The 26712-nt window shown below is 39.6% G+C and overlaps 1 protein-coding gene across 2 annotated transcripts in view; it reads right to left on the reverse strand.

Annotated features, from left to right (window-relative positions):
• ptprn2 (protein tyrosine phosphatase receptor type N2) overlaps positions 1-26712 on the reverse strand; it is a 148965-nt gene that overhangs the window by 40202 nt on the left and 82051 nt on the right. For both annotated transcript variants that reach the window (XM_085171846.1, XM_085171845.1), the window contains exon 11: positions 16969-17033. In XM_085171846.1, coding sequence (XP_085027972.1) covers positions 16969-17033 — 65 coding nt within the window. The remainder of the gene's footprint in view (positions 1-16968; positions 17034-26712) is intronic.

Below are 26712 nucleotides of genomic sequence, written 5' to 3' on the forward strand. Positions count from 1 at the left end.
GAAAACAGTGAGACAATACATCAAGTCACACATGAGTGGTGGCAGGCAGGGATATGTGGGCTGCAGCGGAATAACAGAGGTAGTCAAAGGTAGCATTCATAATTGAAACCCCTGTCACAAGAGACTTAGTGGGCTGGGAACCTCTGATACTGAGACTGACAGTAAAGGGACAAAGGGAAGTGTTCAGAGGAGAGCACTGAGCGACTTCATAGGTTCAATAGGATGGGTTTCCTCCACACCTGAGTCCACCTACTATCTTAAAGCCCCTGAAACATTTTACTGCTCTATAGCTGCTGCACCATTGCACAGTGGTGCTCAGTTTCATAGTCCAAAGAGTTAAAATTCACCCACAATCTAAAAATAAGTTGAATTGTACTTTTCAGTAGATCACCCTTGAGCCAAAACCTGCACAACTAAACTTACTTTTCAGCTGAAATGTGTTTTCTCCCGGTAAGGTAGCATTATCGTGACTTTTGCAGTATGATGCAGTTTAAAAAGAAAGCTTACATTTGAAACACGAGGGAAATGCTGGATTTTCACAAAGGAAACTGGGGGTCAAGTCCTGTGTGGGATAGTTACTTTAAGAATGTTGTTTGGGCCAGAGGTCTTGAACATTTATCTGTTTTCAGGCTTGAGGAGACCTTGACAAAAAAAGAAAAAGAAAAAACAGATGAACAGGTTTTTAAATTATCTATCCTTGGAGTAAGCAATTCTTTGGATTCTTTAGAGGTGCGTGGTGCCTTTATCCTCTTAATTTCGCTGCAGGTGGTTAGCACGGATTTATACCGGTTAGTGCCGAGTGGTATAGATTTAAGTCCCAAAAAGAAGGAACGTTGTGGAGAAAAACGAAGAATTTAACAGTGTGTGAAAATTACTGATATGCCTGTTCCAAAACCAGTCTATTTCTTTTACTCTTTTTAAAGTTATTAGGGTGCTCAATACTTTTAAAAAAATTCTTATCAAAGAAAGCTACTTTCACTTTGATTCATTTGCACAAACACTCTTAGGACTCAAAGTGGCCTTCGAAGCTTTAAAGTTACTGTTTCCTAATAGTGTCCAAGATACAAAGTAACAATATGCTCAGCTCCAAATCTTTGAAGGCGTACAGGTTTTAAAGAAACAAAGAAGGGAGAGAAGGTACCACTACTCTCTGATGAATGTATCTCACTATATTTGTTAAAGGCCAAGCTTAATAGTTACTGTATCCTAAAAGACCTAAACATGCTAATAGATATTTTAGATTTTAGATAGATGTGTTTTGCAGCTTTTTTAAGGTCAAGTATTACTCATAATTTGGTGTGACATAAGAAGATGGCAGGGATAGGGTGAGATGGAGGCAGTCAATCAGAGATCAACATAAGCTACAACTGTTTTTGCAGTCAACAACAAAGTGTTAGCAAGAATCATCGGGAATATGATGGCATAATTTGACATAATAACCCTTTTTAATTCATTTTCCCCTGGTTTCTGTATACATCTAACTTTACTTGAGGCTGACATGCACAAAGTGGTACCATAAACTATCAGAAACTACATTTATATATACATTTATACTGAACAGTATTTGACTGTGTAAATGACCACACTATACCCATAGTTAAACAAGTGTTCACACTGTGGCCATCAGTGCACTTCAAACACATCAAATCTGGCATGGTCTCAAACGCTACTGGGCCGCTGTTGAATATGGCGTCCCGAGCAAATGCCAGCACACTCAATGAAACCCTGGGCCTGTTTGTTTAATGGCATCCACGCCTGATAGAGCACAGACAGAGCAAACAAAGCAAGAAATAAACCAGAACAAGCATCCCAAAGTGAATAACCAGCCTTGACACTATTGGTCAGTTGAAGTGCAGGGCGTACTGGCAGGTGGTGAGAACGAGATCGGCCACCCACCCGGCCTGTGCACGTTGTGGCAATCGACGCTTTTTTATGGTCACATTTCTGCCGTTTTGCCTGTCTGAAAGCACCAAAATAAATATTGTTTATAGTAAGCAGCCTCCCTAATACAATTAGATTTTAAATTGGCCCTTCGAGAATGCCTCTCAAGACTTTAGTAGACAATTATTTCTCTAGTTTAAATCAAATGAAAACAATGCACATTTCTGATCACGTTTGATTACGTTTATTGGACAACCAAAGCCTCGTGTCGCTGCCTGAGCTGGTGCTGGTGGACCCGCAGCATATTGAGGCCGCCTGCCTGAGCATACGCCCCGATGATCAGCTACAACTTGTATAAGCGAAGATATAGATGTAGAACCACAGGAGGCAGCGCGTGATGGGCTAAGGGTCATATCCCTGTAAATGCACAGAGCCACAGCCTCATAAATTCTCATCAGTGTCTTCATTAAACATTTTCCCCTGTTATCACCATGACAACAGCGGGCCAGCGTGTGCCCGCAGGGAGAGGCGTGTGTGTCTGTGTAACCCCGGGGGTGACTTTGGGGGGTAACTTGGCACAGACACCAACAGCCCATACCTCTCCTCTGGACTCGCTCTTAGTATAGGGGCCGAGGGGGGGGGGGGGGGGGGGGGGGATTGTGGAGTGGCAGACAGCCAGGAAGGCTAGAGCTGTTCCACAGCGATCACACTTGACAGGCACTGGCTGTGTCTGGACTGGAGGCAAGCGCTCTGATTTCTCTCTTTAATTACTGCTAATCGGAGGAGCCACAGCCCATGCTAATGAAGCCACACCAATCAGCTGGGGGAAGAGTCATGGGCCTGGCGCTGCAAAACAATCCTCTGCACGGAGAGAGCTGACACTGCCTGCCCAGCACCGCAGCGTCCCTGTGTGTCTCGCTGTCTGTCTGTCTCGCAGCTCCGGCAGCTTTATACGAGGTGTCTGCCCTCGAGCCAAACCAAGCAGCACCGCTCGGCAAAAGAAACCTCTGTGAATCCCTAATGAGAGCCCTGCCACAGCTGTAGTACGGTATCAGCCGCCTGTTTTCAGCTCACGTCTCCCACAGCTTCACACCAAAACCTCTGACAACAATGCGAAGTACGGCTGATCAGAAATTCTGAAGGCAAAATTAATTATGATTTATGCCAGGATTTTGATGGTTCTGTAACGTAATAATACAATTGACGGCTCATTATTATAAATGCATATAATCAATCTAGCTAATTTTCACCCACAAACATAATTACACTCTATGGCTTTTTTAGCGAGCCTGTGAGGATGTCTTTTTTCTCTTTCTTCAAAAGGAATAAAGTAATGAATAGTGACAGACTTGCAGAGATACCTCTGTCTTTTGTTATTTCCAGCATTAAAATGTAATTCCTTCTATTTGTCCTTCATATTGTTTAAGCTGTGAAAAATTACTTTGTCCCGTATTCTTTTTATTTAGAGACTTACCTTTTTTTAAAATTTGTTGTCCAAATGTCAGATAAAATGCACAGAAATATACAGATATTACATTAAACTCTAAGTATCTGTTATGAAAATCAAACTAGTATATAGTAATTATTATTAACTGCACATTACTGTTTGACATACTATATATTTTTCAGTTGTGAGCATGTAACTATTTTCATGTGTTACATGAATTATTTTGATATTTGGTATCAAACATACAGCCCGTAGACTAGAACAAGTCCCAAAGGAGAGCTTGGAAAAAACAACAATAAAAGAAAATGTACTGCTCTTTCTGGTGTGATGCTGCCAGCACAAAACAGGAATGAAAACGTATAGAAAGTTTAAAGTAGATCTACTACTACTTAAAGTAGTTTCGCTCGAGAGCAGTAAGATAACATTGTTACCTCTATTATTACCTCAGTTTACAGGCTCAGTCTTTGTGCCTTAGCACAGTTAGGTCTTTAGGTTTTTGGACACTGATTTCATGTTTGTACACCATCACGGTGGCTTTTTTTAATCAAACAATCAATTACCTTGTTTTGTAAATAGATGGCTGATTGCACAGGGGCATACTTAGAATATATTTTTAGTTATTAACACAAAAACTAGAAAGAAGAATATATATTGTATAGTTGTGGTCAGAAGTTTACATATGGTCATCGGGGGCAGGAATGTCATGGTAATTTAATGATTTCTTTGAGCTGTTTTTTTGCAGGGTGGAATGATTGCACAGCACACATTTTTAATGGCTTTAGCAAAACAAGAATTGGGTGCAGAAGTTTTTTGGTTTTTTTGGGATTTTCTCTTACAGCTGCACTAAAACCTGGTTAAGTTAAATGTCAACCAGTTGCCTTTGGACATCTGCAAGCTTCTGTAATAACTCTGGCTAGATATTTGATCACTCTACTTGGCATAATTGGCAGAGTTCATTTAAACTGGTTTGTTTCCTGTCACAGAAATGGGATTTTGAGCACATTGCACAAATTTCCGATAGGATCTGAGGTCAGGGTTTGGGAAAGACCATTTCAGAAGCTTAAGGGAGCACTTCTAAACAACTGCAGATTTCACGATCAGTTCAAAGACTTGTACACAGATATTCTGATGTTATTCTGATATGCCACTACTTTGCCAAGGTCTGGAAGAAGACCCCAAGTGTTACGCTCAAATAAGAGGAAATTGATTAGGATTTTCAGGAACTACCAAGGGTCAAGCTCGCCATGAACTGGAAACTGTCAGAACACTGGTAAAGTCCAGAGTGAAGCAAGTTTTCAGCATGGCCGTGAACTGAGAGGGTGCAGACCAAAAAAGAAGCCCCTGCTCCAAAATCAGCACCTTCAAGCTTGACTGAAATTTTCACCTGCCCACATGGACAAGCCAAATGCCTTCCGAAAAAAATATTTTTGGACAGATGAGACAAAGATTGAAATATTTGGCCACAACAAGATAAGCGGTATGTTTTGGAATAAAGGTAAGGTTCTCAAACCTAAGAACACTGTACCTAGTGTCGAGCATGGTGGTAGTAGCATCATGCTCTGGAAATGTTTTGGTGCCAGTAGTACTGGTACACTGCAAAGAAGATGAAATAATGAAGGAGGACTAACTGCAAATTCTTTAACTTCAACTCAAATCAACAGTTAGATGGTTGAACGTTGGCCACGATTGGGCATTCAAACAGGACAATGATCCCAAACACATATCAAAATTGTTTTTGTAAAGCAGGCTAACATTAAGCTTCAGCAATGACCTTCCCAAAGCCCCAACCTCAACCCTTTTTATGGACAATGCTTAAAAGCCAGTGCGTGCCAGGAAACCAACCAGTTAAATCAATTCGACCAATTCTGTCAACAACAGTGGTCAAATATTCAACCAGAAATGTTCCAGAAACTTGTTGATGACTACCAAAAGCTTGCTAAGGGACATTTAACCGAATATTAGTGGGGACAAGTCATAGCATAGATTACACAGACACGGAAGGAGGCGGAGGTTTTAACAGAAAGCGACCCCTTTATTGAGCCAGTAACTGAAGGCTGACCTAAACACACATGAGGTAAATGAAACCATGAAACACAGAATATTCAAACACTATAAAGTCCAGAAATCTCGAAACACTGGGTCAGTGACCCAGAACAATGACTGGGTGCATGTATGCATTTGAGCCTGTGTCGATTAAAGAAAATCCAAAATAAATGAAAACTTGTTCACCCAATTCTTGCTTTTGCCCAAATTACCTTGATATTCGTGCTTATGATGAACGTTTGTAAACTTCTTACAGCAACTGTAGGCCACTGTGGTCTGGTCGAGTTTAGTTCGACTATAAATGGCCCAGTTTAATTCTTCCGTTGTTGCCCATATGACGAAGGCTTTATAGATGAAATACTTGCTGCAGGTATCTACCACAACCTGCTGTGTATTTTCCTCCAACACCTGACAGGACGAGCCTGCACGTAAACGTAAACAGGCATCTTGGCAGCCATATACAGATGAACATGGCTGCCAACAAGCCAACTGTGATATGTAAAGCAAAAATCCCATCACAGCAGGACTCTTCTCGAGTTCACAGACAACTCTCAGCATCTGATCTTTGCCGCTGCCTTTTACCTACACGTGTCTGCTGTGCAATGATTGCATCACATATTTGGATGAAAGATAACATATATTACTCCAAACACATTAAAGAAAGGCCTTCAGTTTGTGGCTAAAGGGCCTAATTAGACTCAGATATTGAATGCTATCAGATTAATATTTATTAATGAAAATTAAATAGCTGGCAGAGATCAAGCAGGAAAAATGCATGCAGGTACAGTCTTAATTTAAATTATGTAAATTGTTATTGGCCCAAGAAAACCATGTCTCAGAATTATTTAGAATTTTCATTAAAAACAACAAAAACAATAAAAACTATGAAAGAATTAAGGAGAATATTTATCCTCTTAACTTAAAACCTATACACCTCTCTAAACATTGCTTTAAACAAGGCTTTGCATTATTATGATTATTGTACATTACTTTAAATTCAGAATTTCAGACACGTCCAAACATAGAATATTCCTAATTTAAACATTTATCATTATGTCTGAACACTGCAAGGTCAATGCAACATACTCTTTTTGAGCAGTGAGCAGAACTGGTAGATGTTGTGAAGCCACTCTGCACCAGACTGGTCTAGTTTCATTTCATGGTTTATCACCACAGATGGAAGATATTCATACATCCTCCCAAGTCAAGGTCATCATATAAAAGACCATAACAGCTCATCAAGCAATTTAGTTGACCTTGCCATGCAGAAAGCAACTAGCAGTTACAGCAGGATTCACAATTACACTCAATTAAAGTCAATAAAAGATGATATGACAGTTGATTGCATTTAATTTACTGAGAGCAATGCGGTTTTCATGTTTTGCGCCCACTGAGCAATAATTATTCGACCGCACAGCTATCATAAATTGTGGTGTTTGCTAAAAACACGCCACATTAATGTTTTAAGATGAAACTATATTCATGAAACTATATGCACATATTTCTATCTTTAAGATATTATCTTTTAATGTTACTTACAGTCCTGTAACTGGAACTTTTATCTTCCTTTTTGGACAACTAGAGACTGTTAGACCAAAAAAACTCCAATGCTGTGAAACAAATACTGCAGCCCTAATTTTGCTGTAATGTTAAAAAGATTACCACGGCCCACTTGTTAGCCTGCAGCAAGGGCCTTTCCTGCTGCTGTCAGTGCTAAGGTGCCAGATGCGTTAGGCAAGTAACCACATGATAAATGGCAGAAGGTGAGAGCTCTGTGGCCGGGACCTGGAGCACCCTCTCCCTGCATCCTGCTGCCAGTCCCTTGGCATGCGGCTTGTCAGGCCAAATGGCAGCTACATCCTCCTTTCAATGTTGACATTTAAAACCTCTGCCATGCTATCCAGCTGTGGACACCGCAGGCCTACCCCCCCCCCCCCCCCAAGCCTCTCCCAGGCACCCAGCCCTCAACCCAACAGTTGCTGCTCCCAGACAGCAGTCAACTGATTTCCATAAACGGTCAGAGTGTTTGTTCAAACAACTGTGGAATTTTTAAAGAAATTAAAGGGGAGAATGTTCACATAGTGGAAGATACAGATTATTTTCCTTGTGCTTTAAAACGTGCAGAATATTATTTTGGTTCTCAGGTATGCTGCAGGAGTCCTTTTTAATGTAACCCGTGTGTTGTTTGTGAAACATTGTTAAGCTTCTAATCATGCTGTGTAGTACAACTAACTTGGTTTGAGCTTCATAACGTAGAGAACAAAACATATAAAACATCTTCAAGATGGAAATATAGTGAAGATGATATGGCTTTGCCTTAGGCATGCAGCCTCAGCCTCAAGTAGCACACTAACATTAGCATCTTTAAAACAACCCCATCTGACATATTAAAAAGTCTTCCAGTCACATTTTTAAAACCAAAGTTGGCTGCAAGAGGAATAAAAGTACTCACAGAAGCAGCCTTTAGAAATTAATTCACAAGCACCAGGCCTTTAGTAAGATCTAGGAGGGTAGTTGAGCATAATCACCACCATATTGGGAATAAACTGTAGTGAAGCGGCAGGGCGTACAGTGATTATTGCTTCTTAAAATCTGCATCTGCGTGGATACCAATGTAAGAGTTGCAGGGGCATCTATCAGCTGAGGTCTCGATATAATTTTCAACTTTTTAGGTGGAAACAGTCAAAAGATACCGACAACAGTTTTAGAGTCTTTTGGTGGAGATTATTAATTCTGGTTCTTATTTAAAGGAGAAGAAACACAACTCTGTGGTGGTTATATTTTATTATTAATAACGTGCCCTATTCCTCCTGTGCTTCTAGTCTGTAGGAAACTGTCCAGGAGTAGGTACTGTCCATGCTCCTAAAGGTACTCTTTAGGAGCATGTATTCCTTTGAGGTAACCGAATGCGCTCCAGTGATCAGATTCAGATGGATTTGCATCAGGGCATAATAAAAGAAATCAGGTTGTAAAATAAGTAAAAATGAACTCAGATGAACAATAACACATACCATATTAAATTTTGATTAAATATATTTAGGAAAAACTAAGTCAAAAATACAGTAGCAGTGTGTGAAAAACTAAGTATAGTGGAACCCCTGACTTACGAAATTAATTCGTTCCTGAGGGTCTTTCGTAAGTCGAAAATTTTCGTAAGTCGAAGCACGTATTGCACGTTTTGAGTGAGGCGAGGCTGAACGATAGGCTATAGGCTAATTGCTAACTAGAACACAATACATCATTCAAGTGGAACAGCGAAGTGCAAGTACGGAAGCCAAGGGGTTGTCACATGATTCGAAAGGCATTGTGGGCATTGTAGGCTCAGCCAAACAGAGCCGGCAGATTTGGTTACTCGGGCATTTTGCTGTAACACGGGCAGAAATGAATGAAAAACTTGAATTTTTCATGAAATGGGGGAAATTTGCAAGTAGGTGTTCCACTGTACACCTCATTATTTGATAGCTTTTAGCTTCTGGATAACTATATTAGTCTCTTACATCATTTGGCCTCTTGCTTCTGTTCATTTGTTTATTCAAAGCTTCCTTGTGGTCTCATCACAGCATTTTAATTAGGTTGAGGTCTCGACTTCAACACACTGAAGTCATTGCAACAGCTTGATTCTTTATTTTTCAGTCGTTCTATTGTAGATTTGCTGCTGTTTGGACCAAGCATTAGCTGTTGGATAGATTTCCTCACATGTGACTCAGAGGAGTTTATGTTGGACTCAATGACTCCAAGGTGTCAAGGTCCTGTAGCAGCAAACAAGTCAAAATCATAACCCCTCCACCGCTGTGCTTTACAGTTTGTAAAGGTGTTTGTGGTGAAATAAACATGGGACTGTGCATTATGGCTGAACATCTCCATTTTGGTCTGATCTAGCAGCAAACTAACACAAATTTCAGATTTTATAGGGATGCTCACACTTGCTGATGATAAATTAATCAAGCAAATTTAATTAGCAGCACCAGTAATTCCTGTGAATGCAGTACTTTAAATTATTTTTCACACACTGCTTCTGCATTTGACTTGATTATTGTTAAATAAATAATGGCATGCCATAATATATAAGGTGTCATTGTTCATCATCTAGGTAGTTTTTTACTTGTTTTATTACATGGTAAAGACACGACACATAAAACCTTAGAAATGAAAGAGGGCATACTTTTTTTTTCACTCGACGAGTATGATTATACGTTTTTTTTATGTTCAGTGTATCCTCATATATGTAAACAGGGTTTTGTGTTTATTCAGGGCTGGCAAAAGTAGCATACTTCACTGCACGGTGGTGAAAACGATGGCAGTAGGATCTGTGAAAACGTAAGAAAATCAGTAAAATCAGTGAAATAAGGTGAATCACTCACACTCAAAGTACAAGTGCTGGAAAATTAATTAGTAGCACTCCATGAAAGAAACTGGAACTGAAACAGTGCCAGGGCTAACGGTTGTGAAGCAGCAGTGTTACTGAGTGAACAATTCCTAACAGTGTAAGGTTTTTCATGAGTGCATTTTTTCCCTTTAATTTTATCTAAACCCTCATAATACCTCCAAGGCCACCCCGACCTTGTTATTTCTCTTCCAAGAAGAGATGAGTACACCAGAAAAAAATCTCTTATTTAATACCTTACCTAAGGTGAAAGAATTGCCCTTCAACAAGCAGAGTAAAAATACCACTGTCAACTACACACAGTAACCGTGCCTCTCTTTAACAAAGGCAGCAGAACATAAAAGAAGTGAAAGGTAGGAGAGTAAATACTTTACATTCTGATACTCATTAAAAACAGACAAGTCTACCCTTACCCGAGGGAGAGCACACGTCATGATATAGAGAGAGGCAAATACCAAACTGCATGGCTTGGTATCAAAGGCATTTCTGCAGTCCAAAGGTCAGGTGATGGTAAAAGGTTGCCGGGAAACGGGGCTGCTGGACGGGCTTTCATCAGTGGGAGGCAGCTGGAGTCTCCAAAGAGGCAGTGCTACACGGGGCTGCAGGCTCAGTGGGGCTGCTCCGATATGACATTTCACATCCAGATCTGCCACAGTAATGGCATTTTAGCCACTTTTAAAACAGCCAGATTGGCCTTCCTGCACTGTTGAAATTTTTATAGGCAGCAATTTGTGATTGTTTGGGTTTATTACAGTCTCTAAAGAAGATAGGATCGGTTGTCAATGTAGAAAAAGGCAATTGAAGGCCAATGTGGAATTGATTGGCTGATGGAAAGACATACTTACAGGCCACACAATATGCACACTATACAAGACGTGCATAGGCACAGCATGTACTCCAAAGTGCAACTTAGCCACTCTCATTTCCCTGGAGGAGCTACAGTCATGCTTAAATAAGAATAAAAGATCCCAAAATTAACATAAAAATGTATTTTCCCCATCTTGTGATTTTTACAGCTCGAAAAACCAACGCGGGAAAATATGTTTTGAAGTAAAGCATATTCCCATGCCGTTACAAGATCAATTTGTAGAGCTCTTGTCACAGTTATTTATTTATTTCAGCCAGGGTATCTGTTCTCTCTGGTAGGAAATGGTCAGTGTAGTTTTCCTTTGAAGTCTCAGCTGAAATTATTTGTCCCATTCCCTCTGAGAAATTGCAGTCACTGCTGGTTGCACATGGTATTTGTTGTTAAGTGGAATGTGCTACAATCTTCAGGCTTTGTTAGATTAAAGGAAAGCAAAATGCACTGATTTTCCTTCATATCAAAAAACATGGGAATAAATATTCATGTGGAAAGAGAGTTCCGCAAAAACAAAATGCAAATTTACAGTGATTATCTCTGAGCTAAGAAGTTATTGGAGCCAGTTGAGTGCATTAAGATGTAGTGTTTGCTGCCCAAGTTTCACATGTCTTGCATCTGGATGTAACAGTGATGAATTAAATCAAACGTCATTTATAAGACATGAAGATTAACACAACGACTTAAGTTACCCTGTAAGTGCGTAGATGCTAACTGCTGACCTGAACATGCTAACATGCTAACACGCTCATGTCATCCAGGCTACTTTTGTACTTGCAATTAATTTTAACAGCAAAAATGTCTTCTGCATTACCATGTTACCTTTTGATAACCTAAAAAGTTTAAGTATTTACTCTGTATATTTTTCTGTATAATGGAGGGACCATCACCAAACTATTAACTAAGTGGTTAAGTATACATTGTCAGCACATGATGCTAATGCTAGCAAGCTAGCCAAGAGCTGGTAATTTTTTACGCACTGATGTTATATTTCCTGTTCTGTTGTCTTGCTGCCTTTACTAAAGTTCAGATTATTAGGCTAGTATGAGTGTTCAGAGTATATGTAAGCTAATGGTTTAATAAAATAATATTTATAGACTTGTGACTAGATAGTGGTAGGTGTGGTCATCTCTACTTAGACCCAGATAAATCGTAGGAAAGACTTGAAAATCTGTCAAAAACCTTTTTTTTTTAAACAAAAAAAGACAAACAATATTGTTATTTTTTAGGTAAATAAAAAACTTTTGTTTATACCCAAATTTGGGTATAACACTAGGCTTCGCTGATAAGCAATAAATTAATCAAGCATAACTTTCACTAAAACTAATTTTTCTGTTTAGGTATGCAAGCAAATAACTGTCATTTAATCTTAATTAAAAATTATAATTTTATTATTATTATTATTATTATTATTATTATTGTAGCTTTTTTGTGAAATAGCAATTTGGAAAATAAATCATGCACAATAACAATAATCATATTTTTGAAAGTAAAACTTTAATTATTTAAGATATTTAAAGCTTTTAAAGAGCTTGCATATACTAGTGGTTATGACAGAAACATAAAAAAATAATTTTTGTTAAATAAAATATTTTGCTTATAACCACTACAGTTAATTTAGGTCAGCTGTGGCACAAACATTTTGGGGTTGGCAAGCCAGTGCAAAAGTTGCAAAAGTTAGTTTAGTGTCATAAAATAATTGTATTGATAAGAACAAATGACCTTCAAGACTGACAAGGTTGTGAAAGGCTTTGCAGGTTTGTGGTGCAATTTTCTGGTGGTTACACAGAGAAAGCTGCAAACATGCCGCCATGTCTGAATTATGATAAACATAAGCTAAGTAGCCAATAAATAAATGCCACTGTAAGCTATTTTGCCATTGTTAAGCTGAATTTCAGCACAAATTATGTTGCGTGATCAGTTGCAGTTCTTTTATTTTCCATTTCCTCAACTCCAAATGGATTGTTGTCTTTTAACACTAAATGTTTGAACACTATAACAATAATTTAAAGTTGCAGTCTATTGCTTAACTTGTATGATCAGATGTGATTTATAATCCATAACATGCAACTGTTTCAATTAGATTGATTGTCATTTTAACTGACTTTTTTTTATTTTATTTGAATTTTATTGAATTTTATTTTATTTTATTTGTATTCTTTCACTTATTGTTGCATGTGTGTTGTTGCTGCCTGTGTTTGAGTAATTTTTGTAACTGTGAGACACCTGCTGCTGCCTATCTTGGCCAGGTCTCCCTTGAAAAAGAGGTTTTTAATCTCAATGGGATCTTCCTGGTTAAATAAAGGTTAATAATAAATAAAATAGACTGTTTAATATGGTACTATTCAACCACACATTCAAAGAGATGTCAAAAATTTAAAAGAAAAAGACTGAAACTGAAACAACAACACAAACATGAATAATTTAAAATATTCAGCTGTGGCACAATAATCTATTTGTTAAGGAAAATTCTAAATTAATTAATAATAAAACTATCAAACCCATTCAAACTGATCAAAGAAGTTACATCGATGCTGCTGACTGGCCAAACTTGAACTCGAAATCACACATTCAGCTGTTAATGGTGACTATCCAAAGTATTATATAGTATTTTTCCTTTTTCTTTTCTTTTTTTTTTTTTTACAGGAAGTCTGTCAGAAAATTCTCATGTAGCGTTAATTATGGTTCAGGATATTGGAAGGAAAGCCTTCAAATCCATTGTGAGGGGTCATCATTACACGTGACCTTTCTCTGAAATGAGTTTTGCCTCTGTGCCTTAGCACTTATTCATTTCATTAGAAATATATCGTGGTCTCTCAGACATCATACGATGATGGCATTCTCCCGCTGGGCATCTAGACTGACACGAGAGGATATAACCTCTTAATATCTACTTATTAAATAAAAACAAAATGGAAAAACATGTAAAAACACAGGTGCAAATAAAGAGTCAGACATCTGAAGAGTACACAGGAAAAAAAGTGCAGAATTGAGCCCTAAACAGTGGTGAGAGGTTGTGTAAGGCCACTTCATTAATACACCCCTTTACTGTAAAAAACACATAAACAACACACACATCCTCGGCGCAGAGACTCCCTGTCTGCCATATGTGATTTACATTTAGTGGTTGAATAATCAGTTGACATGTAGCTCAGGGAATTCTCTGCTTAATGAGCACCTCTTCACATAAGCAGTTTGCCAGAGTTATTTGGAACATGAGACCGCTGTCAAAATGTCAATGAATCTCAATTTAACTACCAACTTAATCACATGGGGATCATCTGATGCAGGCAGGATGAATGTGGAGCTACGTCCTTGGTGCGTTTTCTTATAAACACTGGCACAAGTAGAACATAAAACTGGGAAAACATGATTAGAACGTTTCACATGTCATTAGGCATTAATTGCGAATGATTGTTTTGAGAAATGTCTAATTAAGCAGGTATACTGGGGATATTAAACTTTAGTTAAGAAAATGTTGATATCGAGCCCTGTGCTGCATTTTTTCTCAGCTTCTCTTTGGATGGGTGTTAATTATGTCAGCTGTCAGAACTGTTATTTCCTCGCAATCTTTAAAAAATATTATTTTTTTCTTGATGAAAGCTTCTGCATACTCGTATCATATGATGCGAACTCTTTAATTGCGATTTACGTTTTTGATCAGATCCTAATTGACTGAGAAATACTTCTTACAGGGAACCCTTAAAAAATTAACTAATGACTGATAAGCGGTAAGATTTAGTCATCGTTCACTCAATTTTTCAAAAGACTGGAAGTTACTATTTTCAAGCCTTAGATTTTTATTTTGACCTTACATCTGGCAAGCAATCGCTTCTAAAAAACATTCTCAGCCTCCCTTTTATTCCCCTGCCTCTCCCTACTGGTACCAGTCATGCTGTGTCTACGGCTGTCAGCAAAAGCAACCCCTTTTCATGGTGTCTGGTCGCTGCCAGCTTTGGGTGTGACTCACCTCCTGCGCAGAGGAAGAAGATACGAGGAGGCGGGTGGTGATGGGGGGATGGATGGTCACACAGCTCTGTGTGCCTTCTAGGAACGATTATGTTAGCGGAGCCAGTACGTGGTACGATCTGTCGGGGTTTATTTTCTACACTTAGAGTAGTAAGAGTCTGAAAATAACGTGGATGTGTTCGCTCTGTATGGTTTCAGCGTGGCATGAATATAGACGGCGGAGTCGGTACGAGCTCGACCACGTCAACCGTGAATTTTTTTCCACGTTGCTTCTTTTCTTCCTTTCAGTTTTTCACACATTTACAGGCTCATAAATTGCTGTGAGGAAACCTCTATTTGCCTGTTGGGTTTTCACAAGCGTGCATCTCCCACTCGGGAAACAGCTGTTAATAAGAAAGATACTCACTTGTACAAAGTACACTTGCATACACTGTATAAGAAAATCAAAGTAATCATTTTCTGCCCCCCCGCTTTCCTTGGTAAGCCAACTTCTATGCAATCTATAATGCAGTAGATATTGCTCGGCCTATTGATTGATGTCTCCTTCCTCCACTTTGACATTTGCTTATCCTCGTCCGCATCTACTGCTATTGACGTTCGCGCTATCTGGACATCTTCCTAAGCTGTTTTGTCATTTGTCACCTCTTAAATAAAAACGGAGGCGGGTGGGAGTTGTCAGTGATAAGACTTAATGATACCAACCGCTGTGATGGGTTTATACAAGCTGAAGGAAAGAATATCGTGGGGACGAGTGGTACCGCTTAATTTTCAGCTCTATACCTCTTATGGTTCCACGGAGCAATTTTACCCAGCCTGTTTCTATTTCTGTCACTAATAAGCAGACTAAAGACGACCCTCTTTGCAACCTCTAGCACACATTCACTCATAACTGTGGTCAATTTAGTGCAAATTTACTGAAAGCGGGCTTTCGGTTTAACACCTTTTCAACTAATGTATTTGAAGGGCCCACTCCACAAGCTCTCCTGTCAAAAGCTACTATTTTCCCCAACTTACCCTCAACTCTCCACTTCCAGGATGCAAACTGGTGAGATCAACACATCCACATTAGAGCATCACTGATAAAAAAAAAACCCCAAAAACACCCTCTGAGTGAGTTTTCAGGATTTATACTTTGCCAAATCACGATTTGTAGTAAATGCTGTGCTTCCTTTACGTGAATTTCAAACAGTCTGGCGCTGATTTTCTCCCCATGAGGTGGAAGACAGATCCTTCCTTTCCTCCCTCCCTCTTTACATCCTTCCCTCCCTCACCCTGGCTCCTGCGGAGAGGCTATTATTGCAGCTAATTATCTACAAATAGGCCCAATATGACAAACACAGCCCTGTACCAGTGCTAGCCGAGTGCAGGAATCAGTCTAAGTGAGAATAAGAATAAAAAGGAGGCGAGGAGAGGCGGACAATGAATAGGACAAAAGTTGCGGAGAAGAAAAAAAATATTAGCAAAAGAAAAATAATAAAAAATGAATCAGACATAATTGAGATGAACATGATGAAGACACAATGTGGAATGAGATGAGAGAAATTGTGGTCCTAAAAAAGATATAAGTGGGAGGCAGATGGGCGAAGAAAGGCAGTGACACCAAAAGAGAGACAGCGCAGAGAGAGACTAACGCAGGAAAATGATCTTGTCTATACAGTGTGTTGTTGCCATTGGCAACTGTCCTGCTATGCACAGACCACATCCAGTTAACTCCCAGCATGCCTTATGATCAGGGCAGCTCAGGGGTCTGAGGCTGTCGGTCTCATTTTCATAGAGAAACTCATTTACCAGGCAAACATGGAGGGCTATGACACATCAATAGGTGCTTGATTAGATCCTTACCTTTGATACATATGAATATTTATCACTGTTGAATAAATACACATTTGCTCTCCTTTCATCTGGATCATCCAGAGAGTCCTCCTGCTCTCCTCTTAATTTCATACAATGAATATGTCACAGGAGCTTCAGTGCTCCCTACAAAGTGACAGCACTCAAGATAATCTGGTTATTGTTGCTCAGAGACGTGATCAACACTCACTTTAAGTTTCATAAAATGCACTGGGGCTTTTGTCTTGTTTTTTTTTCCATGGTGACAACAGCTCTTAGAGACCTAAAGGAAATGAGTAAGGGGGCAATAATCACTGGAGCGGGCTCAAAAAGATGTGCTTGGAATTCGTTGCTGCAAAAGATTAGTGTTTGGCTGCACGACTGAAGCTGCAGGTGTGATACGGATGCCAAGACAAGTTGAAATCACAGAGTTATTCCTGTTTGATGAGCCCCAGCACAGAGAAGGCACACAATCACTTAAGCACACCCACTCTCTCACTCTCTTTTTAAACACACAGAGCTGGAAAGCAGATATTTTTAGTGAGTTTTACTTACATCACTAACTCCAGCCTCCACTATCTTCAGGCCCGTCTCCTTCTCCAGCTGCTGCTTCTGTTGGACTGCATGGGGAGACAAAAGCAGAGGAGGTGTTGAATATGAGCAGTGGATGACAAAGTAGCAGATTTTTGAGTTCCTGCAGCAGAACAAGTGGACAGTGAAAGTGAGAATGATGCAATGGATGTATCAGGCTGAGTCAGATGTCAAACTGGTCATAGAAAATGTACAGCCCACACATAGAGCCAGACAATCTTCATCGAGAGGGAAGGGAAAACAGTCTCTGGGGTAATACAGCAGTAGCCAGCAGTCTATTGTGGTACTTTGGCAGGAATGAATTGTTAGTAGGCCTTTAACAGGTAACAACGGGTTAGGGTTAGGTAAAATGTACATTTCCACACCTGAACTTTGGGATACTTTCCACAGTCTTTGGATTTCACATGTAGCACAGAGCACCATAAAGTGCATTGCAAACTATTGCATTGATGAAATACTTTGAATACAGCATGCAGGATGCACAACACCAGGTTTCTAGTGCTAAATGTACTGGAGTATTGGCTGTATTGTTATACAGTAAATTTACATTTATTTATATAGCGTCATGTTACGACCCGGCTCAAAGCCGCAACATAAAAAAAAGGAGACGAATACCAGAGTGTAGGTGAACAGAGGTTTTGTCTTAAAATGGAATATCAGGTCGGCTAAAACGGCTGGTGCCACCAAGGCAAAGACAAGTGAGCTCCCTGGGAAGTTTGCCTCAGGTATGCTTTTATCCACACCTGACTAGGTGTGGCCAATTAGCACCAGCTGAACACACCGAGCAGATTAGAGGCTGCAGAGGGACGTAACACGTCAAATCACAACAAGTCGCCGCAAGACACCTTTTACAGCAAGGTAAAAACACCCTGAGGAAAAAACCCATAGCAATCAAGTGACCCTCTTACAATTGAGCACTTTGCGACAGTGGGAAGTGAAAACTCCCTTTTAACAGGAAGAAACCTCTGGCAGAACTAGGGTCAAGGAGGGGCGGCCATCTGCTGTGACTGCTTGAGGGTGAAGGGAAAGAAAAAAGTAGACCATAAGAAGAAAGGACAAAACACAGAGTAAGGGCCTGGTCATTGCTCTAAATATTGGCTTAAAGGTTTTACAGTTTTACTACTGATTCAATCACTGCTGCCATCTTGGATTGCTAACTTGGAGTTGGTGGGTCTGCTGTGTCTCTGAGTAGGAAATCCGAGTTGAGGGGGCATGAGACTGGACTTGGACACAGTGATTGTATAAGCTAATACTAATAGTTCCAGCATGCTAACAGTGATGTGCAATGATATTTATGATTAATACAAAATGTGAACAGACATCCTGTTTATAATGATAGCACTCACCATGCAATGCCTCATTTGATTACTTGGTCTGCTGAGCTGTTATCTGCTGTGAGTCTATGATTTTTGGGGGGATATGGCAGCATAATGTAGCTGAAAGGCCTATGCATATTGCATGCACTGCATAAAATGAAGCTGTGGCATGCATAATGTTCAATATCCTATTTTGGTGTGTATGTTAACCATAGATTGCATATAAAAGGCGGAACTTCTGGTTGTGCAAATCTGCGTTGTTTTCAATGGCCACCAGGGGGCGACTCTTTAGATCGGAAAATTTGTTTGCGTAGAAATCTGTGAGAAAATTTTTACTTGACATGTGATCTGTATAAATATTTTGGTCTTAATTGCTGGTTTCAAGTTTTCTTGCATGTTTGCAAGAAAACTGTTGCGTGTGCATGTTTGAGGGCTACACTGTGTGAGAGCGAATGTGTCGTCAGGGTCAAAATACTCAAGACAGGAAAACACAAACTGACAGGTGATGTTACCGAGGCAGTCTGTTATATACAGTCAATGATGCTAACATTTGCTAATTGACGCACCTGCCGCACCATTTTTACACCACTGGGAAAACTCAATGCAACATGATGATGACGGCAGACGTTTTTATGTATGTTACGTTTTTATTAAGTTTTCAATGCATCCATAGTCACACTAGAGCTGAAGTCAACTCTGTAATTTTTGAGAAACCCCAAATATGAAAGTAAAAATATCAAGGCTATCAGTTTTATAATGGGGAAAAGTGATGAACAGCTAGCAAGGCTAAAACGATTGTACCGCTATCCTCAAACATATCATGCCAGACCTACTGAAGATTATCAGACAGCACATGAAGTGCTTGTGGATTCGCAGCACACAATAACTTGAGCTCCTGCCTTTGTTCTTCCAGTAATTAATACACCACCAGAGTTTGATCCTCAGATCTACTGATCTAATCAAATATGGCATGCTATTTCCAAAGCTTTGTTCGCCAAGGATATTCTCATGCAAATCAAACTAAAGTGAGGCAATCTTAAATATCCATCATCCAAGATCACACGTTCTGCCGACTTTTTCCGCCTTCCTGTGCTTAACACCCCTTCCTCACTTTGATAGAAACATTTATATTGGAAAACAAAATCAAAGGGGACCTTAATAGATTATGCCAAATTATAGAGTGAAAGGGAAAATAGAGCATAATATTAATTGAGTTGGTTAGCATGTGAATGTGATTGGTAATGGGAGGGGGAAAGGAAAAAGAGTGCAGTTAAAGGGAGAAAGAGAGCAGGTCCTTTAAATCCCATTTCCCCAGATGAAGGCTATGCAAATGACCCTGAAGAGCTGAACCCCACCTCACACTCCAAATTCGGCAAGGGCCTGTTTAATTAGTATTTTAATCTATCCCAGTGATTCCACTCAGTCCACAATGTATGCAGAATTCTATCTAATTAAGGACGCTACTTTTAGGATAATCATCCATCTCCCTGGCTCTTCCTCTGTCGCCTTTTTACTGTCTGGTTATTAAGGATCCTGCAAACATTGATCATCCTATCATCTCATCAACATGGCAGCGAAGGGGGCATCTTATATTTTAGTTGTCAGCCGGGGTTTTCTGAAAGATGGCTAAAAAGGAGCATAAAGAAGGCTGAGAGAGAGCCGGAAAGGTCAAATATACATTCAAAGTCTCTGAAGAAGAGTGCCACATAAAAGAAGACAAAAAGGAGGGGAAGAAAAAGTCCTGCCATTAGTGAGAGGAGAAAAGTCTTCAGCTGGCATGTCTCCAAGATGGAACTCATTTTCATTTCATGCTGCCACCCCTGTATTTAGTCACAGACATATTGGCTCTCCATAGATAGCGACAGTACCTGCTCAGTCCCGGTGCTGTTTAGAAAGGGGGTAATGAGCAAGGTAATTGGGCCCAGCTGGGTGAGGGCGTAGGTGGCGGAGGGAGGTGAAGCTGCTTAAAGGTCATGCAGCGTTTTGGTCCTAATGAGGACCCCTCTGAGGGTCACAACACATCATGAGTCAAACTACTAAAGATTAGCCAGGAATCAACACGTGTCACAGAGTCTGCAGCTCAGGTTTGACTGACAAGCTGACATTAAGCGTCTTCCAAAGAAACCAAAGAAGCCTGAAGGTCAGTATACTTGTGAATCAAAGCTAAAACCTCTCCAATCAACCTGAGGGGAAGGACAGTCCAACAACAGCCACTTTAAATATAAATACAATGTACTTGCCAAGCTAATTAGCTGGCGCCTGGATGGATTTGGGCTGCAGAGAGAATCCAGCCAAGGGGTAGCTTGTTCTCTCGCCGACTGCACCGATAACAGCCAACCGGATCTCTTTCTGGTCACCCCTTATATTAACCTCCCACTGGAGCTCACTCTCTTTTTCTTTTTCTCAAAGACACACACACACACACTGATTTTGTAGACTTCAAATTAGCCACCAAATAGTCCTGACAGACTGTGGAAAAGAGATGTCAGGTCTCATTTCAGAGAGCCTCCTCCAGCCATTTTAATAGACATTGTCTGAGTCTATTTAGTCAGATCTCTAATACTGAGATCTCCCTGCTGTGCATTTGATCTTTTTGGTTTCCAAGTCATATTAGCCAAATCATCTCATGTTCTGCAGTTTGAATGTGCTCCGTTTTCAAGTGGCTTTGAGAGAAATTATGTACAAGGAGAATAGTTTAAAGAGAAAATATTAAAAAGATTAGAAATACTGAAAAAAGACTGAAATACTGCCTGTAAATTCTTGTTTTCTGCCTTTTTCTTAAAACTCTGGTCACCAAACGGAGTACCGTAGGATTTTCAGTACTATTCCTTAGTATTGCAATATACAACTGAACAAAAAATGAAAAATGAATTGCAAATTAGTGTACCAGTACTTCGTATGCACTACGAATAGCCTTCACTACGAAGGCATCCTGTGCTGGGAGAAGCTAGCTAATGCTAACAAGACTGAGCAAGGGAAGGAAACCAACATCTCCCATGAAAAAAACCTTGCTGCAAAAAAAATGCTGTATCTGAGTCAGAGGCGTTAAGGCTGTGTCTCGAAGAAGACAAAGAAAGAAAACAAAACTGTATTACACTATAGTATTATAGTAAGCCAAGATGCTGCAAATGACCCGTGTTACAACTTCTGTTGTATTTAATTTAAGATCTGCATAGTGTGGGTAGGGTGGGTATGTGGTTGGTGCAGCCAGTGCACAGCTTACAGCTGATTGGTTCCATCCTGAGGTCTATCCGGTCTTTAAGTGATGACGTGTTGAATCCTGCTCCCGACCCAAATTACTCTGCGCTTAACAAGGCTCTTGTGTTTTTAACATGTTTTAATGCTTTGTATCTTGTTCTATTTAATCTCAACAAGCCCCTAAAAACAGTCTGCGATCACTGTCGGTCTCTCTCCGTTTTTATTGCCGCTATTCGTTTTAAAGCTCAGTTTTTAAAGCCTTAGGCTGTAACTATAGCCCAGCCCATGCAGCAGTATATTAATGACTAACCTCGTAGATGGATTATCTCAGTTGTTCTCCCGATTGAAGTTTGGTCCGTTTACAGCATCCCGACATGCGATTGCATTTGTCCCGAACCATCGAGTGGAAAAAAGTTAGCATTCATTCTCCAGCTTCACTGTTTATATTATGCCAACAAAGCTGTGCTGCTAGCGATCACGTAGCACATCATTGTATACCAGCTAGTCCAACTTCAGTAACCCTACAAAAGTCACTGCTGTTTACTTTCCTGTCTTCATTTATGTTGGAAGTGATAGCAGAGCTGTACGTTTTAATTTTTTCCAGAAATCCCTCAGTCAGAACATGGTATGTCATGTTTAGGTGAACCTAGCGAGCTAACTTCCTGCTAACTTCTAACTCTGTTAAATTTAATAAATTCTGTTTTAATGGATGCCTGGATGTTAAACTTAACTGTTACACCTGATAGAGGAGCTGATCATTTTATTACAGATGAAAGAATTTAGACAGTTTTTAACTCTCAGTAATGCTGCAGTGATCATTTGACGTTGGGAACTGCAGCGGAGTTTGGGCCCAGACACAGCTAATGATGTCAAACTTAAAGACAGAATAAGAAGCTAAACCAAAATGACTGCCACCTGCAGCAAAAGAGCATTCACTTCCCCATCTCTCAACCAACCACACTGATGCTGATTTGTAACCTGCCACTGAAGGATTAAGTAGACCTGAACTGCCCTTCCTTTATTTTTGGAACAGTTTTCTCTTGTTTATGTTCATTTTCGTATTTTGGTTTGTTTCTATTGGTTAAGTTAGCTTAATTCATGTGGTGCTAATTTATATTTGTGTGTCTCTAAGACTGTTGATGAATAAATACAGCTTTTATTATATGTTAATAAGTTGCTTTTGTGGCTGCTTGGGGCTTGGGTAAATGGATGCTTTTCATGTTTTTGTCACGGCCCCCCTAGACAGGATGTAAGAGGCTGTCAAAAGTGCCTTCATCTGAGAATACAACCCACAGAAGGACTGACGACATGTCAGATGACACTGTCTTGAAATTTTGTCTTGCCCTTTGATGTCCCTTTTTGCATAAAATGCCTGAAAATCACCAATCTGTGTAGCAGCCTTAGCTACTACTCTGCAACTGTAATGTTGGTACGGGAAAGCAAAGGAAATTTTTAATTTTTGCGAGGGAGTAAAAGAAGAAGGAGGATAAAGGAAGCTTTCCCAGTAAGGTAATAATTTTTCAGTGCCCCACTGCTGAGTGGAAAACTCCACGCGCCATATGGAACATGAAATCCGATCACAGCTGCAGTTAATAACAACTGCAGGTTAGTTTGGCTGTTCTGTAAACTGAGACACCAGTTTTTCTGACATAGTTGCTGTTCAAGAAGTGCTTTTTAAAAAAAAAATACATGAAGTGTATTTGAAATAGTTTTAGTCTCCACATGAGAAGGAACATTTTCTATTTTCAACATTGTCCTTGTCCTTGTAAGTATAATAAATAAGAGAGAAGGCCGGAGTTCAAAGGTCAAAACTGAAGATGTTTCGCTAGAAAACTTGACACAACACAATGGATTTCATATAACGTGTCATATTTGCTGGATTGTTTGGAAAATCCATTGAAAATTTGAGTTGGTTGTAAAAAATTCAGAGTTCTCTAGGATACGTGCTTTGATTTAAACCCTCATGACCATCGCTCTCTGTTAAAAATCGCACAGTTCAGCTAAGTAAATAGAAAGAGTGAAGAAATGCTCAAATTGAAGTTTCCAAGGACTTGTTAAAGAAAAGGAAAAGGCCAACTCAATCAAAAGATTTGGTTCATTTTCTCGAAAAGCACGCCAAAAGAAAGATATATATTAAGAAAAAAAAGAGGCAAGCGAACATTTACGCTTGATTTTATGTGACATTTAAATCTTTAAATTGCTCCGTAGCACATGTGCTCGACAAAAATTATCCAGTGGCGAGATTTAATTTGATTAAAACGTTGCTTTTCTACACCATATGCTGAAAACTGGAGCAATTGTGCTTCCTCATCATAGATTCTAATAGCAATTCAGAAATGATTATCATGAAGTCATCAGAGCTTAAAGTCATGAATATACATATATATATTCATTTTCCTGATTTACGACAGGGTTGTTATTGTTAGAAGCAATATAAATTCAGCATCAGGAGACAAATCACCCACTGGAGGCTGTAAGTATTTTGTATTTCAACACAGCACAGCAGCCGGCACTGTCACATGATCGTTATGTTGCCTCTTTGGCCAAATGGGGGTATACAGTTGACAAAATGCATATTTCACTAGCCCCTGATTGATCTGTTAATATTGAATAACATCCACAGCCGTTCCATCTATCTATCCGCCCCTCCTCCCTCCTCTGTTCCTCAGGTCGTCCATATTCACCACTTCCATCACTCCATCCGTCACTCCAACCAAACAAAATGAAAGTGTTTATTGCAGGGGAGGGCTGACGCTCACGCCTCTCCACAGCCGTTAGCCTTATCAGCAGGCAATCGCTCCGATATTAAAGCTGCCATTCCGCCCATCACTTTCCCCCTGCACATATGATGACTGTCTCTACCTATCAGAGGTAGAGACTGAAGGAGAGGGGTGGGAGGGAGAGGGAGGGGAGATGCACCTGATCCCCCTGACAGATAAGATGCATGGCAACCCATTTTTCAGTCAAAAACCTGGGCGGAGAAACAAAAACAATAATATTCCTTCATAGCTCGGTGTACGACGAGCCGTGGCGCTGATTTCCGTGCGCGGGCATATTCATTACACGTATCATATGTAACATGCATGTGACCCCTTTACATCGGTACGCAGATGCTTATCAAAATGTAAATCAGCTCACGGATATTGCTGTTGCGTTTAGAAAGCTTATTTGTTCATCCTGTCTCTCGCGCTCTATTTTTCTTCTTTTTTTTTTAACCTTCTGTGAAATTTATCAAAGGGAATATTGCGCAGGAGACACAAACATCCTGTAAATAACTGAATAAATACGAGTATTTGAGCACAGGCACAATTTCTCTTTAGAGAAACCCACAGAGAAACTCTGCTCTGCCTTTCCTCGTTCGTGAGCGCCGATTGTTATTCTTCTCCTCGGCTTATAAAAAATCAAGACTCCAAATCAAAGCACCTGCACCTCTGAGGAAACCTACAAATGAAAGAGAGGAACAAGGCAGGAGAAGAAAAGAGTGCGTCGATAAAAACAAGACACTTTAATGCCACCGCTGAGTGACGTTACGAGCTAACAGATTAACTCACGAGCGTTACATCAAAACTAAAACAGAGAAAATCAAAGCAGGTGTGCTGAAGATCGCACGGTCAAAAAACTGTAACGTAACACAGTAATCCCAGAGTAATTAAGTAAACTAAGTAGTTGACTTTTGCATTACTAAAAGCTGAATTAATTACCAATTTTTAACTTTGCTCCACTTAAAAGTACATCCAGAGTACATTTATTTTGTTGTGTGCATCCACTCTAGTCTGCACTTGTTTATTAACACTGTTGTAATTTTAACGTATTTTAATATAATTAAGTATAATTACTGACCTGCATCTGACTAAAACTTGGGTCAGCAGCCTTCACTAACAAAAGAGCCATTTCTGACCTAAATAATCTGAATGAAACCATCACTTCACATAGAAACAGAGTCTATTAAACATAAGTTAGCTGATCAACATTACTAATAGATGCAAAGAATAAAGATTTTATTACATTTTTACCACTCTGCCGTAGGATTTTTACAATAGTTTGGAGCTTTAACTTTGCACTTTCATTACAATAATATGATTTTTTTGTGGAATTTAGAAAATTGTGAAACATAAATGTCTAAAACATTTTACTTTCCATTGCCTCAAAGCAACAAGGTCCTGGGCTCGAACCCACTGGCCCACTTGGGCCCAAGTGTGACGTTAGATTGAATAAATGGAAGAAAATGAATGAATGGATAGTATACAGTGGTCCCTCGTTTACTGAGGGAGTTACGTTCCAAAAATAACCCGCGATAGGTGAAATCCGCAAAGTAGCCAGCTGTATTTTTTTTTTTTTTTTACAATTTTAGATGTTTTAAGGCTGTAAAACTCCTCACTCTTGTTTAAACTCTCTAAGTTCAAACCTTCGTAGAAAAATAAGTCCAGTATTATATAATGAAACCTGCGGTTGCTTTTGACGGTGCAAAACATTTCATTGACATTGTTGTGTTTGCTGGGGAGAAAACTTACAAACATACAGTGCAGCACTTCAGCGTGACGCTGCTCCAAGATTTATGTACATTTGACAAGCGGAACGCATTCTGCACTGTACAGGGGACACGGCACGAGATTGATTGATTGACAATGGTCTACAGCCAATCAGGATGCAGAACACAATGTGCTGGGGAAAAAAGAAAGAAAAAAAAGGGAAAATTGCACCAAAGAAAATCAGCGAAACAGCGAGGCCGCGAAAGGTGAACTGTGTTATAGCGAGGGACCACTGTACCTTCAAAATTTGTACTGCCAGGAGAAAACATCTAAGAGCAAGTATAGTCTTACTTTGAAGCAGAGTAGCCATGAAGCTACGAAGGACACTTTGAGTCCTGCCTTTGTCTGGCTGAATCAAATTAAAAGGACCCCAATAGAAACATAACCAAAACATATAGCAACTGAGTAATGCCAGAGTTGAACTGATGTCCTTGATTTGCTGTCTGGTTGTGCTCTCTTTCATCCCCAGATGGATACTTTTTAGCAAATGGAGCATGAATCTAAATGTAGATTTACAGTGAATACGAACCAATATATACCATACACATCGTTAAAGTTGGAAATAAAAAAATGAACATGTAAATATTAAAAAACGAACTATTTTTCATCTTCAGATTCATATTTATTCTTTTTTTTTATTTGGTTAAAGCCACGGGCAGCTAACT

This window comes from Neolamprologus multifasciatus, chromosome 9, assembly GCF_963576455.1.
Source record: "Neolamprologus multifasciatus chromosome 9, fNeoMul1.2, whole genome shotgun sequence".
In the NCBI taxonomy this organism is placed as follows: Eukaryota; Metazoa; Chordata; class Actinopteri; order Cichliformes; family Cichlidae; genus Neolamprologus; species Neolamprologus multifasciatus.